At 36.0% G+C, this 13,876-nt stretch overlaps 1 protein-coding gene across 1 annotated transcript; it reads right to left on the bottom strand.

Annotated features, from left to right (window-relative positions):
* Positions 1–11,724: 11,724 nt before the first annotated feature.
* LOC124506040 (olfactory receptor 5D13-like) lies at positions 11,725–12,656 on the bottom strand. The gene is given in 2 exon segments (XM_047072049.1): positions 11,725–12,203; positions 12,206–12,656. Coding segments are annotated over 2 exon segments (858 nt in total). The 5' UTR covers positions 12,585–12,656.
* Between the last annotated feature and the right edge of the window lie 1,220 nt (positions 12,657–13,876).

Genomic DNA, 13,876 nt, shown 5'->3' with positions numbered 1-13,876 from the left:
GTGGACAAAATATAAAAGTTTATCCAGAAAATAAGTTCCAGAATATGAAATACATAAGAGAAGAAAAGACAAGTTTAGAGGCTCAATGGGTCTCTTAAGAGTGTTGCTGAAAATAGTAGACTTCCTTCCACTGTTACATTTAAAAAGTGAGTATTGACTTATGTAACAATTACACAGTGAGTAAAAACTTTGTGTGACTAGAATCATCAAAACCAAGGTTAAAACAGGAACATAAAAAACAGACTAGACTTTGCTCTATTTCAGATAATAAAATCAGTATTATCATAGGCAGCTGACTTCATAAGCCACTCTCTTTGCATGAATTTGAGCTTAGTAAAAATACAGTTGACCTTTGAACAACGGTTCGAACTGTGCAAGCCCACTTATGTGCTATTTTTTTCCAATAAATATAATATAGTACTGTAAAAGTACTTTATCTTTCTTACAACTTGTCTTAATAATTCTTTTCTCTAGCTTACTTTATGGAAAGAATACAATATTTAATGCAAAACACACACATACATATATACAAGCATAAACCAGGCAACATACAAAATACGTGCTAATCGACTGTGTATGTTACCAGGAAGGCTTCCAGTCAACACTAGGCTATTAATAGTTAAGTTCTGGGAAGTCAAGAGGTATATGTAGGTTTTTGACTGCATGGAGGTTGGTGCCTCTCACTCCCATCTTGTTCAAGGGTCAACGGTAGAAGCAAAGAATTACATGACTTTCTTTACTTTCTTACCTGCCTCTCCCCTTAAACTGTGAGAAAATCAACTTCTAACTGGTTTTAAAAAGTTTAAATGCTAGCATTCATGCAAAATGGTCAATTGAAGATTTTCTTGGTTGTCTCATCTCCTTTTCAATGCCCTTGTTACTCCTGGTAATCCAATATTCTCAACACAGATACAGCTGTGCTGTAGAAGTATACTAAACTTATACACTTATGTTGAACTAATCTTGAAAATTTTTAATATTATCCCTCATGTCATATTATATTATTCATCGAGATATGTTCACAGCAAAATATGTGCTGCGTTTCTAGGGAAGACAGTTAAAACGATATTGAACAAAAATCTCTTCTTTCTCCAGTGTGGTAAATTTTGGAAACTGGATAGGTGGTACACGGTGAAAACTCTCAAAATACTGGACAGTGTGCATAAATCTCATGCTGCAGTGAAAAATGCATTCTGTCGTTTTGAACTAAGTTTAAAGCTTTTCCAAGGACACGTGTCAGGACAAAGACCCATCTCAAACAACACACGATATTTCTTGAAAATTACTTGCTGCCACGAGGCATTTTCTCAACAGTAAAATGAGAATATTTGTAATATAAAATTCCGGGCGCCTGGGTGGCGCAGTCGGTTAAGCGTCCGACTTCAGCCAGGTCACGATCTCGCGGTCCGCGAGTTCGAGCCCCGCGTCTGGCTCTGGGCTGATGACTCGGAGCCTGGAGCCTGTTTCCGATTCTGTGTCTCCCTCTCTCTCTGCCCCTCGCCCGTTCATGCTCTGTCTCTCTCTGTCCCAAAAATAAATAAAAACGTTAAAAAAAAATAAAAAATAAAATTTAAATCACTACAATGGGTGTAGATACTTTGGTAATGAATTCAAGGCTACAAGACACGGTGCAATGCATACTTGATATTCAGCTTTCTTATTTAGTGAAATTTTGAGTAATGGGTAGGATTCCAAAAACCTTACATTGTTACAAAAATCAGGGCCAAGTATGGACATCTATCAATGGGTGGGCACATACAATATAGAAATTCTTTCCTCCTGAACCCATACAATAGAAACGCTATAGAATTTCATTGGGGCATTTAATCTAAGATGCATAATTATATTTTCCCCAATCTGCTATAGGTTTTCTTAACACACTATTGCTTTCTCTGCTTCCCATGTGTTCGTTCCTATAGGAAAGATATATCTCAAAGACCGATCCCACAGCAAAGCCACTGTGACACTCCCTTAAAAAGTCTTAGCCAGGCAAGGCTAGATTATGGACATACACCCCAGGAGCATTCCTTCAATTTGAAATATTCTGTGCAACACTGTGAGAATAATTTTCCACGATTACTTTAACCTGACAACCAGTGACTTCTAAGACTCCAAATACATTTTAAAAGTGAATGCAGGCAATTTACAATGTTCAGCTGGCTTTTCCAAAACTTCTTGGATCTAGAAATTCAATCTCATTGCCACCTGACACATTTTTCTTCAGTCATGGCGGACTTATGAAGACCTGTTACATAATACGTGATCTATTGCCCATAGTTTATTTTCCCAATTTATTCCCACTATTGTCATATTTTATTTTACCACCTACTATTAGAGACATTGCTCATTGTTTCTTGCCTTTTTATAAACTCTACTGTTTATAACTAACGAGTGCCATATGCTGTAGCTTATCATTTAAAATAAGGTTGTTATTATTACTTTCTTCTTTGGAGATTGTAGGCAGTGTGAAAGACAAGGCCCATTTTTTTTTTTATTATTGTTATTCTGGATTTGCCAAGTGTTTGTTGCCTTGCTGGCTGTAGAGTGACTACAAAATAAGGAAAACAGGATGAATAACATTTGAAAGAAAGAAGGAATTAGGATACAATACCACAAACCCTTTGCGCACAGAACTAAGTGGTCTGTGGGCACTTTGTCCTACACACGTGCTCGTCTCCTGCAAAGATTACTGGAACTCCATATTTTCCTTCTAAAGTAAAACAAAATCAACTCACTTAAATGCAGAAAGGCTTGCGTGAGTCATTTAGGGAAGAATTCTTCTCTTGGATGAATGAACTCCAAGAATGTTCCTGCAAAGTATTTAATTAATAGAAACAGAGCTGAAAGCAAGAGAAGTCCACAGTATGTTTCATTAAATGTTTCAGATAGTTACTTGTTTTTTTTCCAATTTATTAAGACAACTCAGAAATAACAGAGATAAGATCACACCTGAAAACTAAATCCGGGCACCAAACTGTGTCACAAATATATGCCAGTAAGACCTTAGGGATGCAGAGACTAGAGAATGTCACTGAGGTACTGCCTTGCAGACTGTAATTCAAGAAATTAGTTGTAACACGTCCCATGTGATATCTTGGTTGTGTATTATTTTCCTGAAGCCCTGAGGTGTTTGCATTATCAACATTAAGCTTAAGGAAAATAAACAAGATTCTGTATATCTTTACATTGATGTAAAATACAGAAATGTGTGAGAAAAAGGAGCTCCTGGATGGCTCAGTTGGTTGAGCGTCTGATGTCAGCTCAGGTCATGATCTCATGGTTCATGTGTTCGAGCCCCGCATCAGACCCTGTGCTGACAGCTCAGAGCCTGGAGCCTGTTTCAGATTCTGTGTCTCCCTCTCTCTCTGCCCCTCTCCCACTCACGCTCTGTCTCTGTCTCTCTGTCTCAAAAATAAATAAAAATAAATAAAATTTAAAAAATTTAAAAAAATTTAAAAAATAATAAAATTAAAAAATTAAAAAAAAATAAATGCATGAAGAAAAAATAACCTGTAAGACAGTAGTCTAGCAGGACACCTGGGTGGCTCAGTCAGTTGAGCACCGACTCTTGATTTCCACCCTGGTCATCATCCCAAGGTCTTGGGATCGAGCCCCATATTGGGGTCCGTGCTGAGCATGGAGCCTGCTTAAGATTCTCTCTCTCCCTCTAGCCTTCTCCGCCACTTGCATTCTCTCTCTCTCTCTCTCTGTCTCTTAAATAAAAAAAATAGGTAATAGTCTAGAGATAGTCATTGTAATTCATGTTGAATTTATATTTTCTATTTTCCTATGAAAGTATACTTATGTCCCTGTGTATGGTAATATAGAGCTTTCTAAATAATAAATTACAGTGTCTATTTTTAATTAGCAATACACTGAAAACTTCCTTTTCTAGTCACACTATGGGTTTTATTAATAGAAGACAATCTGCTTTGGCCTGTCAATACAGGTATGGTGTCCTCGGATATTTATATTTACTATTGACTCTGAAATAATTTTGGATTGTAGGTTTCCTAAAATACCAATTTATGGAAAGGATGATATATTCATTAATTTGGTAATTCTATCCAACATGCATGCGACAAAAATCAAAAATACCAGTAGCTAGATGCAGTAAGAGCATATTTCTTTCTCACTAATGGAAGATTCAAATTGCATTCCTGAATATTAGGCAGTTATGCTCCATATAGTAATTTCGGGGCTCCGGTGTCTTATAACCCCTGGCTCACCATCAACATGGTGCTTCTGAGGTTATGATTCTCTTTTCTAAGTATAGAAGAGGCAGTTAAAAACTCTGTGAATACATCCTTCAGAAGCTCAATTTTTATCGAGTCCAATTTATATAATGCATAAGAAAATCAAGGATAAAAGATGGTCAGCAGTCTCTGAAACAATACATAAAAATATGGCAAATATTTTGAGGATCCACACATAAAAAATGATATGGATCTATGTTCATCAGGGATCTTGATCTGTAATTTTCTTGCAGTATCTTTATCTAGCCTCAGTATTGGGGTAATAGTGCTGGACTAAATGACTTTGGAAGATTTTCTTCTACTTTTTGGAAGAGTTTTAAAAGGATTGGTGTTAACGCTTTTTGAAATGTTTGGTAGACTCCTCAACAAAAGGGTAGCAAATTGAATCCAACAGCCTCCTGAAGGGGTCATATCACATGACTTAGTGATATTTTTCCAGAAATACAAGTGTAGTTCCACATAGGAAAACCAACTAACATATGTACCACATTAAGAACAAAGCAGTAAAACCACATGATCATCTCAGTCGACACAATTTCAGCAAAGTTTCACAGCACACAGTAAACATGCAAAAATCAATGGTGTTTCTAGATAGCAGAAATGAACAATCCTCAATGGAAGTTAAGAAAAACATTCCACTTAAATGAAACTCAAAAGAATCAAATACCTAGATACAAATTTAACAAGGAGGTGAAAGACGTGTATACTGTAACTACAAAACATTGCTGAAACAAATTAAAGAATATCTAAATAAATGAAAAGTACGGTGCATTCATAGGGAAGGAATCCAGAATATGCCCTGCTAAAATATGCATTTTGATATTAAAAAAATTGTTTTGAGCTGAAGGCAAGTAGAGCAACAAATGCAGGGAAAGCTCTTTGTACCGTCCCCTTTTCTGCCAAAAAGCAGAATATAAATTTTCTTTTTACTAGAGACAGACACTTATCAGCCCAAAGAAATCTGCAAACAATCTTACTCCATTACTTTCCTTTTTTTTGTTTCAAGTTTTTATTTAAATTCTAGTTAGTTAGCATATAGGGTAATATTGGTTTCCAGAGTAGAATTTAGTGATTCATCACTTGTGATACAACACCCAGTGCTCATCACAAGTGCCCTCCTTAATGCCCATTACCCATTTAGCCCAACCTCCTGCCCACTTCTCCTCCATCAGCTGTCAATTTATTCTCTATTTTTAAGAGTCTCTTCTGGATTGCTTCCCTCTCTCTTTTCTCCCCTTCTGTTATTCATCTGTTTTGTTTCTTAAGTTCCATATTTGAGTGAAATCATATGGTATTTGTCTTTCTCTGACTGACTTATTTTGCTGAGCATAATACTCTCCATCTCTATCCACATCTTTGCAAATGGCAAGATTTCATTATTTTTTATGGCTGAGTAATATTCCATTGTATGTATATATACCACTTCTTCTTTATCCATTCATCAGTCAATGGGCATTTGGGCTGTTTCCATGATTTGGCCATTGGTGATAATGTTGCAATAAACATCGGGGTGCATGTGCCCCTTCAAATCAGTATTTTTGTATCCTTTGGGTAAAAAGCTAGTAGTGCAATTGCTGGGCCATAGGGTAGTTCTATTTTTAACTTTTTGAGAAGTTTCCCTACTGTTTTCTAGAGTGACTACACCAGTTTGCATTCCCACCAACAGTGGAAGAGGCTTCCCTTTCCTGCACATATTTGCCATGACCTTCCCACAGTTTGCTACCCTTGGAAGCCTACAACTGTTTTCCTTTGTCCTGTCGACTCTCTACACATTCATTGTTCTTTGTTGAAGATGCTATCAAAGCTGCAGTTCTAAGCTGTCTCTGCGTTATTTTATGTTTAAACTTCTCTCATGTGATGTGCACTGCATGCATTAATAAACTTTGTTTCCCTCTTGTTAACCTTTTTTGTTAAAAAGGCCTAGCTGAAAATTTAAGATGAGCAGAGAAGTTTTGTCCCTCCTGCAATAGCGTGGAACACTTAATGTTGTTAAGTTGGCCATAGCATCACAGGTTATATAGAGTTTCAGGGCAATCTCTATCAAAATTCCAAAGGTAATTTTATGGAAATGGAAACTGATTTTCAAATCCATATGGAATTAAAAGGAGTCCAAAAGCTAAGACAATCTTGGAAAAGAACATATGGGGGGGATTCATGATTCCTGATTTCACAACTTACTCCACAGATACAAGGAATAGAATTAAGAATCCGGAAATAAACCCATATATCCATGAACCATTGATTTTCAACAGTATCCCGAGAAGATTCAATGGAGAAAGGAATTTTTTCCATAAGTGATGGCAAGGAGAACTGGATATTCACATGTAAAATAACGAGGTTGGACATCGACTTTGTTTTATTTTATATTTTTAATGTTTTATTTTATATTTGAGAGACAGAGACAGACAGGCAGAGCACGAGCAGAGAGACAGAGACAGAATCTGAAGCAGGCTCCAGGCTCTGAGCTGTCAGCACAGGGCCAATGTGGGGCTTGAACCCACGAGCGGTGAGATCGTGACCTGAGCCAAAGTTGGACGCTTAACTGACTGAGCCACCCAGCATCCCTGGACATCTACTTTATACCATATACAGTGGTTAACTCAAAATTGAACAAAGACCTAAAGTAATGTCAAAACCTATAGAACGCTTAGAAGAAAACTTAGCCGTAATTTTTATAGCCTTGGATTTGGCAATGAATCCTTACATACAGGACCAAAAGCACAAATGACAAAAGAAAAAAATAGATAAATTGGACTTAATAAAAATTTAAAATTTGTGTGCATCAAAAAAAACACACACTATTATTGAAGTCAGAGAATAGGAGAAAAGATTTACAAATCATATATCTGATAATGGAGTAGAATCCACAACATATGTAGAACTCTTACAACAAACACCCAAGAGTCAAGCCTTCCAGTTAGAAAATGTGCAAATGATTTAAATAGGCATTTCTCCCAAGATCTACAAATGCCCCGCAAGCACATGAAAAGATCCTCAACGTCTTTAGTGATTAAGAAAATTCAAATCAATACCACAATGACATGCCACTTCTTCACTAGGAGAGCTATAATTTAAAAAGGAAAAAAAAAAGCACAGTAGCAAACATTGGTGATGATATAGAGTAACTGGAGCTTTTGTACATTGTTCTTGGAAGCCCAAAACAGTTCAGGCACTGTGGAAATCAGCGTGGTTATTCCTCACATAAATAGACTATTAGACTCAATGTGTGGAAAAAAAAAAATTGGTCTCGCACAAATGCAAGTCCGGCTTTTAGTCTCAGTTTCTTGGAGATGATCTATGTCTTACCTGATAGGAGGGTCTGTTTATGATCAGTGCCACACCTGATCTTAAGTTGGGGATGACCACATATGTCAATCTTGGCCTATAGTGGTCTTTTGTCTACAGTCAACCTGGAGGCTGAGATCAACAATGTGGACAGTCAATAAATCAACCCTATGTAATAGAACCGTAATAAAAGCTGAACACTGAGGCTTGTGTGATCTTCCCTAATTGCCAATGATCCATGTGTATTGTCACACGTGGAAGCTGGAATGGTAACATATCCAAGGACACTGGAAGCTCCTCTTTGGGATCTCTTCTAGATTCTGTTCTGTGTGTTTCTTCCTTCAGATGATTGATCTTATTTTGGTTTATGTGGTTTATCACTGGATAAACCGGGAGTTTCAGTGAGTTGTTTGAAAACTGTTAGAAAATTAATAAACCTAAGGGTGGTTTTGGGGATTCCTCTAACTTGCAATTTGTGTCAAAAGTGAGTGTATGGGGCCTTTTAACCTTACAGTTTGGGTAATTCCAAGTACCCAGCAATTCCACTCCTAGGAAAAAACTGAATAGGTGTAGCTGAATACAGTTGATAACAGGCACCCAAACAGATACTTGCACATAGATGTTTACAATAGCACTATTCACAAACGCCAAAAGGTCAAGCAATCCAAATATCTATCAATAAATGTACTTCAACAGATGTATGAACTGTAATATGCACATATGATGGAAGACTGTTCAACCATATAGAGGAATAAAGTACTGATGTATGTTACAACGTGGATGAACCTTGAAAACATGACAAATGAAAGAAGCTAGGCACTCGTGAAATATGAAATATATAGAATGGATAAATGCATGATATGAAATATAAGAATGGATAAATACATTATGACAGAGAACAGAATGGTCATTATTGGGTTCTGGGTGGAGAGGCAGAATGGAGAAAAACTGATTAATGGGTATGACATTTGCTTTTGAAATGGTGAAAATATTTTGGAACTGGGTAGAGGTGTTGGTTGAATAATACAGTGAATGTTTTAATGGCACTGAATTTTTAACTCTAATATGGTTAATTTTATGAAATTTTTGTTTCAATATAAAGGAAGCCAGCTATTGAAAGGAAATGAACTTTGACTCTATGTTTTCTCTCTGCCTCAAGTGTCTGCAGTAATTAGCTCAAATATGTCTAAGGAAAATAGTTTGTTTTCATCCTAACTAAAATTCTAGTGCTCCAGTCTTACACACTATTGATGCCTTATTGTCCAGAAAGACGTAAATGAGTTCTTCCTTCTAAAAATCTGTCCTTTCTATTCCTACTTTACTGAGTATTTTTATCATGAATAGTTGCTTAATTCCATCAAGTATTCTCTACATCTGTTGAGGTAACTATATGTTTCGCTACATTATTTTGTCCATGGGACAAATTATAATAATGGACTCAAATTATACATCATTCCTGCATTCCCGGATTAACTCCCTCTTGTATATGATGTACTAGCTTTTTTTATATACCAATAAATTGTACTTGTTCTTTTAAATATTTGCCCATGCATATTTATGATATGTTTTTCTATAATTTCCTTATCTGGGGATGCTGGCCTACAATGAACTGGAAAGTGTTCCCTTCTCTGCCTGCTGGGATAAATGTATGTAAAGTTGGAATTATATCTTCTCTAATGTGCTATTTACATTGGAGATAGGCTTTATTTTTTTTTTTATTTTTGTAAGGCTTTCCTGGAATTTCAATTTATAGCAGTAGGGAAATAAACACCAAATGCAACCAGAAAATCACTCCAGGATTTTGCTTCTATCAGAGGCACAAGCTCAGGACTGCTTTCACATCCCTTGTGCTTTGAATGCAACTTTTTTCTTCAAGACTATCCTCAACTTGAATGAACTAAGTAACTAAGCAGTAATATCCAGAAAACAGAGCACTGATGAAGGAGAGCCACAATCCCTTCCTCTAATTGTCCATGTAGCTTTCCTTTTTCTCTTTCAGGTTCCATCTAAGATGATGAAGTAGGAAATACCAGATACACAATAAAAATATCACCTATCACCACTGAAATATTCATATCACAAGCCAACTGTCCAACATTAGTAAATTTCCTGAACTCTTATTTATTACTAAACACAATATGAAAATTAATATGTACATAACTTGGTCAACATTCAACTTATAACAGTTCCTCCATTAAGTGGCTATTACTTCTGTACATTTTTTGTTGTACCAGATGATCTTGTGAATATCTTTACCAAGAGTCTTGCCACAGCCTTCAGAAACCAAACAAAAAATTTGCCGCTATCCAAACTACTAACAAAAAGTTAAAGAAGAGTATAACATACATAGAAATAAATAGCTCATTACTATGACTTTATAGAACCCCCAATGAAATAATATACATTAGTAATCATACACTTATCACTTAAAATGTGCACATTCAGATTAAAATTATAATTTTGAAAGTCTTGGAGAACTTCTGTATTACATTTGTGTGAATAAGTGTCCATTCAAAAGCATTTTCCAGAATAAACCAGTAACCTATTTAAAAAGATTTTGCAGTTATTCAGAGATCTTTCTGTAGAGTTTAATTTTGTCCCGCACGGCACAAATCCAATTAGTTTCAAAATAACATTTTACCTCACATCTATGACATTTTTTAAATGTTAACATCTTAAATCCAAAGCTCTATATCATATGCCACATATAGTTAATTCTATACTGTTTTCACACACTCCCTAAATACATTTTTTCTATCCTTAAAATATTTGTATTAACACACACACACAGCCTATAAAGGTATTCTACTGGAATTGGTTGAATGCTTTTGATACTTGGTTAATAGAGAATTAAAAGTTAAATAAATCACAAAAGCCCATAATTATATATCATGATTTGCTCATATATTGTTACGTATTGCTAAACAATCAGATGAATAGGTGTATAAAGAGCAAAGCTTTATATAAAGGAAATTGGAATATTTTATTTGGAAATAAAAACCTCATGATTTGGGCGAAGCCAGTAATATAGTGTGCAGTTGGATTGAAACTATGCTACTTGGAAATTTACCAAGACGTTACCTCTCCTGGGAGTCATCAATCACAATCTGCAAGCAATAACCAATACAGTCATGTAGTTAAGCCAATCAAATGGTGCACCAATGTATTTAAAAGTTCTGTCAAATTAAGACAGTTATATTATATTTATCTGGAATACAGGAGAAGGATATTTTCCACGAAATAAGATTTACCATAAACTTCAGGAATATTGAAATATTGGACCCAGTTCTTCATGACTCCTTGTATGTATGCTCTTTGCCATGAAACTTTTCAGTCTTGCAGCTTAGATATACCTTGGCAACCATCGACTTTGTGCTCAGCTATGTGATTTGCACTGGCTGATAGAATGTTGATAGACATGATACACAAGGGAACTTGAAGCATCTTTTGTTATATCGCTTTCTTTTTTGTGATTCAGCCGTGAACACTGCAAGAAAATCCTCTAACTAGTCCCGTGGTTCAAAGGGGACCATAGATCCACAGAGCACAGCTACCCAATCACCATGCAGATCTATGAACTGGAAGTAAGTTGTCCAGTTAGACAAGACAATATCAAGTTAACCAAGATGATTTTGCTGATATTAGCAGGGCTATCCAATCAATCAACCAATAAATAATTACCTAATGTGACATATGACTAAAATCTTATGTCATTGTGTTATTATGCATCAATAGCTAACTCACAACACAAGATGAACAGGAATGATAAATTTAGATTTAGCAAAAGCTGTTTCTGAACTATACAGTTATTAATTTTTATTTTCATATTTTGTATACAAAAAGAGAATATAAAATTTATATTAAATACAATTTTACTAAGCAGTGTTCTGAACTTTAGTGGGGCGGAGATACTCCTTCTTTGTATTTGTAATGTATCAATGTTGCTTGTGTAAAATTGAAGAAATATTACTTTTAAAATTAGTGTGTGAGTGTTGATCAGCTCTTAATTGACTAGACTACATTTGATGTATCCTTCCCCACGATAAACCATATGTTTTCAGGGTAACTCTATAAACTCAATCTTCAATGACTTAAAAAGGAATCGAAGATTTACGTAGGTGGTCAAATGGTCATGTGTACTAACTCAAAAGTCTTTACGTCACAAGCCACTTTACATTATGTGTCACGATAATTTGGTATTGATTAACTTCTTGACTGTCTCCTTCACATCTTTGTTCCTGAGGCTGTAGATCAGTGGGTTCAGCATGGGGATGACCACAGTGTAAAAGACAGAAGCCACCTTGACCATGAGCCATGAACTTTTGGAGTTGGGAACACAGTACAGGAAGAGAATGGTCCCATGGAAGATTGTGATAGCGGTCAGGTGGGAAACACACGTGGAGAAGGCCTTGTGGCGCCCCCCAGTGGAAGGCATCTTCATGACAGTGATAAAAATGGAAACAGAGGAGAGCAGAATGATCACCAGGCTGCTTATTTCATTGAATGTGGCAGAGATTAAAATAATCTTCTGGCTCATGTAGGGATTAGAGCAGGACACAGAGATGATGGCGGCATGCTCACAGACAAAGTTATTTATGATATTATTTCCTTTGAAGGATAATTTCAGTAGGAAGTAAGTAAGAGTCAGGGAACACACTATACCCAGGAGTATGATGCACCCACCAACAAGGAACAAAGCTTCTGAGACATGACAACTGTGTACAGAAGAGGGTTACAAACTGCCACAAATCGGTCATATGCCATCACGGCCAACATGAAGGTTTCTGTCACCACGAATATGCACGCAAAGAAGAATTGCATGATGCAGCCTGTGAAGGAGATGGTTCTGTCTTCCACAATCAAGTTTTCTAATAGTTTGGGTGTGACTACTGTAGAGTAACAGAAATCAACCAAAGATAAATGGCTGAGAAAAAAATACATGGGGGTGTGGAGTTTGGGATTGATCTGGATAATCATGATCATGCCCAGATTTCCCAAAACAGTGACTGTGTAGATGGTCAGGAATACCAGGAACAGGGGCATCTGGAGTTCTGGATATTCTGAAAAGCTCAAGAGAATGAAAGTGACTTCAGCACTCTGGTTTTCTTGGTTCCTGTGGACAAAACAAGAATGTTGACTCAGAAAAGTCAGAAACAAAATCCAGATAAGGAAGGTTAAAATGAGGAAATAAGGAGAAATTTAGTGATTATTCATAAATAGTCTTGTAGAAAATACTTGATTTCAACCTTTATTTTTAAAGTTAGGATTTACTAAAAAAAAAAAAAGAAAATAAGAAAAATGAAGTTAGAATTTACTAATATCACAATTACAGGGTAAATATGAAATTTGTACAAATAGAGTAATAAAAGATGGCAGTCAAGAGAGACAGAACAAAAATAGAATTGCCCCTGATATATTTCGAATGATCAGACCCAGTTATCTTCAGAGGCAGGTGACTTCATGAGAAAGACCAGTCTGATTTATTTCATGAATCAGAATTCAGTTAAAATGCTGGTCTTAGGAGCACCTGGGTGGCTCAGTCAGTTGAGCATTCGACTTCGGCTTAGGTCATGATCTTGCAGTTCATGAGTTTGAGCCCACGTCAGGCTCTGTGCTGACAGCTCAGAGCCCAGAGCCTGCTTCAGATTCTGTGTCTCCCCCCCCCCCCCGCCCGCTCCTCTCCCACTTGTGCTCTCTCTCTCTAAAATAAATAAATAAACTTTAAAGATGTTTAATAACAAAAAAATGTTTCTCTTGGTAGACATACATATCATAAATTTCTACAATCTCTTCCTGCCTAACCTGTCTATGGGAACTTAGAACTCAAAAGAAAATTAAGGATCCAAAGAAATGACCAGATTACACTTTTTTACTATTGTTGCTATAATTATTTTTGAATTCCCTTTCCAGGAAACTTCTTATACTCCGTTACACATTTCTGTCCCCACATTTTAGCTATGTCCTACAGAAAAGTAGCATGCTTGGTCAGCCACATTTCCCTAAGTATGGAAAATTGTGAAAATCTATTACCCTTTCTTGGTGCATTGTAATATCAGATATTTCATGAGATGTGTGATAGAAATAAACTTATTTAAAATATGTACAGGCTATTTTTTTATGCTGGAAATCTTTCTACCAGATTATCATCAAACTTAGTCTACCTCAAAACCTCCAAAGATTGCCACCTGCTTCCTGAAGTATTACAGTGTGGTTGTTATTTGATTAGGGATTTTTCTTTCTTTCTTTTTTTTTTTTTTTTGTATTGAGTTGATTTCATAGACATAAAGATAATCCTTCCAATACCCTTTTCTCTTAATTTCTTATCTCTTACAAAA

The sequence above is a fragment of the Lynx rufus genome, unplaced genomic scaffold (genome assembly GCF_022079265.1).
Source record: "Lynx rufus isolate CCGP_SWC_20201006 ecotype Redwood Valley unplaced genomic scaffold, mLynRuf1.p SCAF_9, whole genome shotgun sequence".
Lineage (NCBI taxonomy): Eukaryota > Metazoa > Chordata > Mammalia > Carnivora > Felidae > Lynx > Lynx rufus.
The sequence above is the reverse complement of the archived record's forward strand: the minus strand, read 5'-3'. Positions and strand labels throughout refer to the sequence as shown.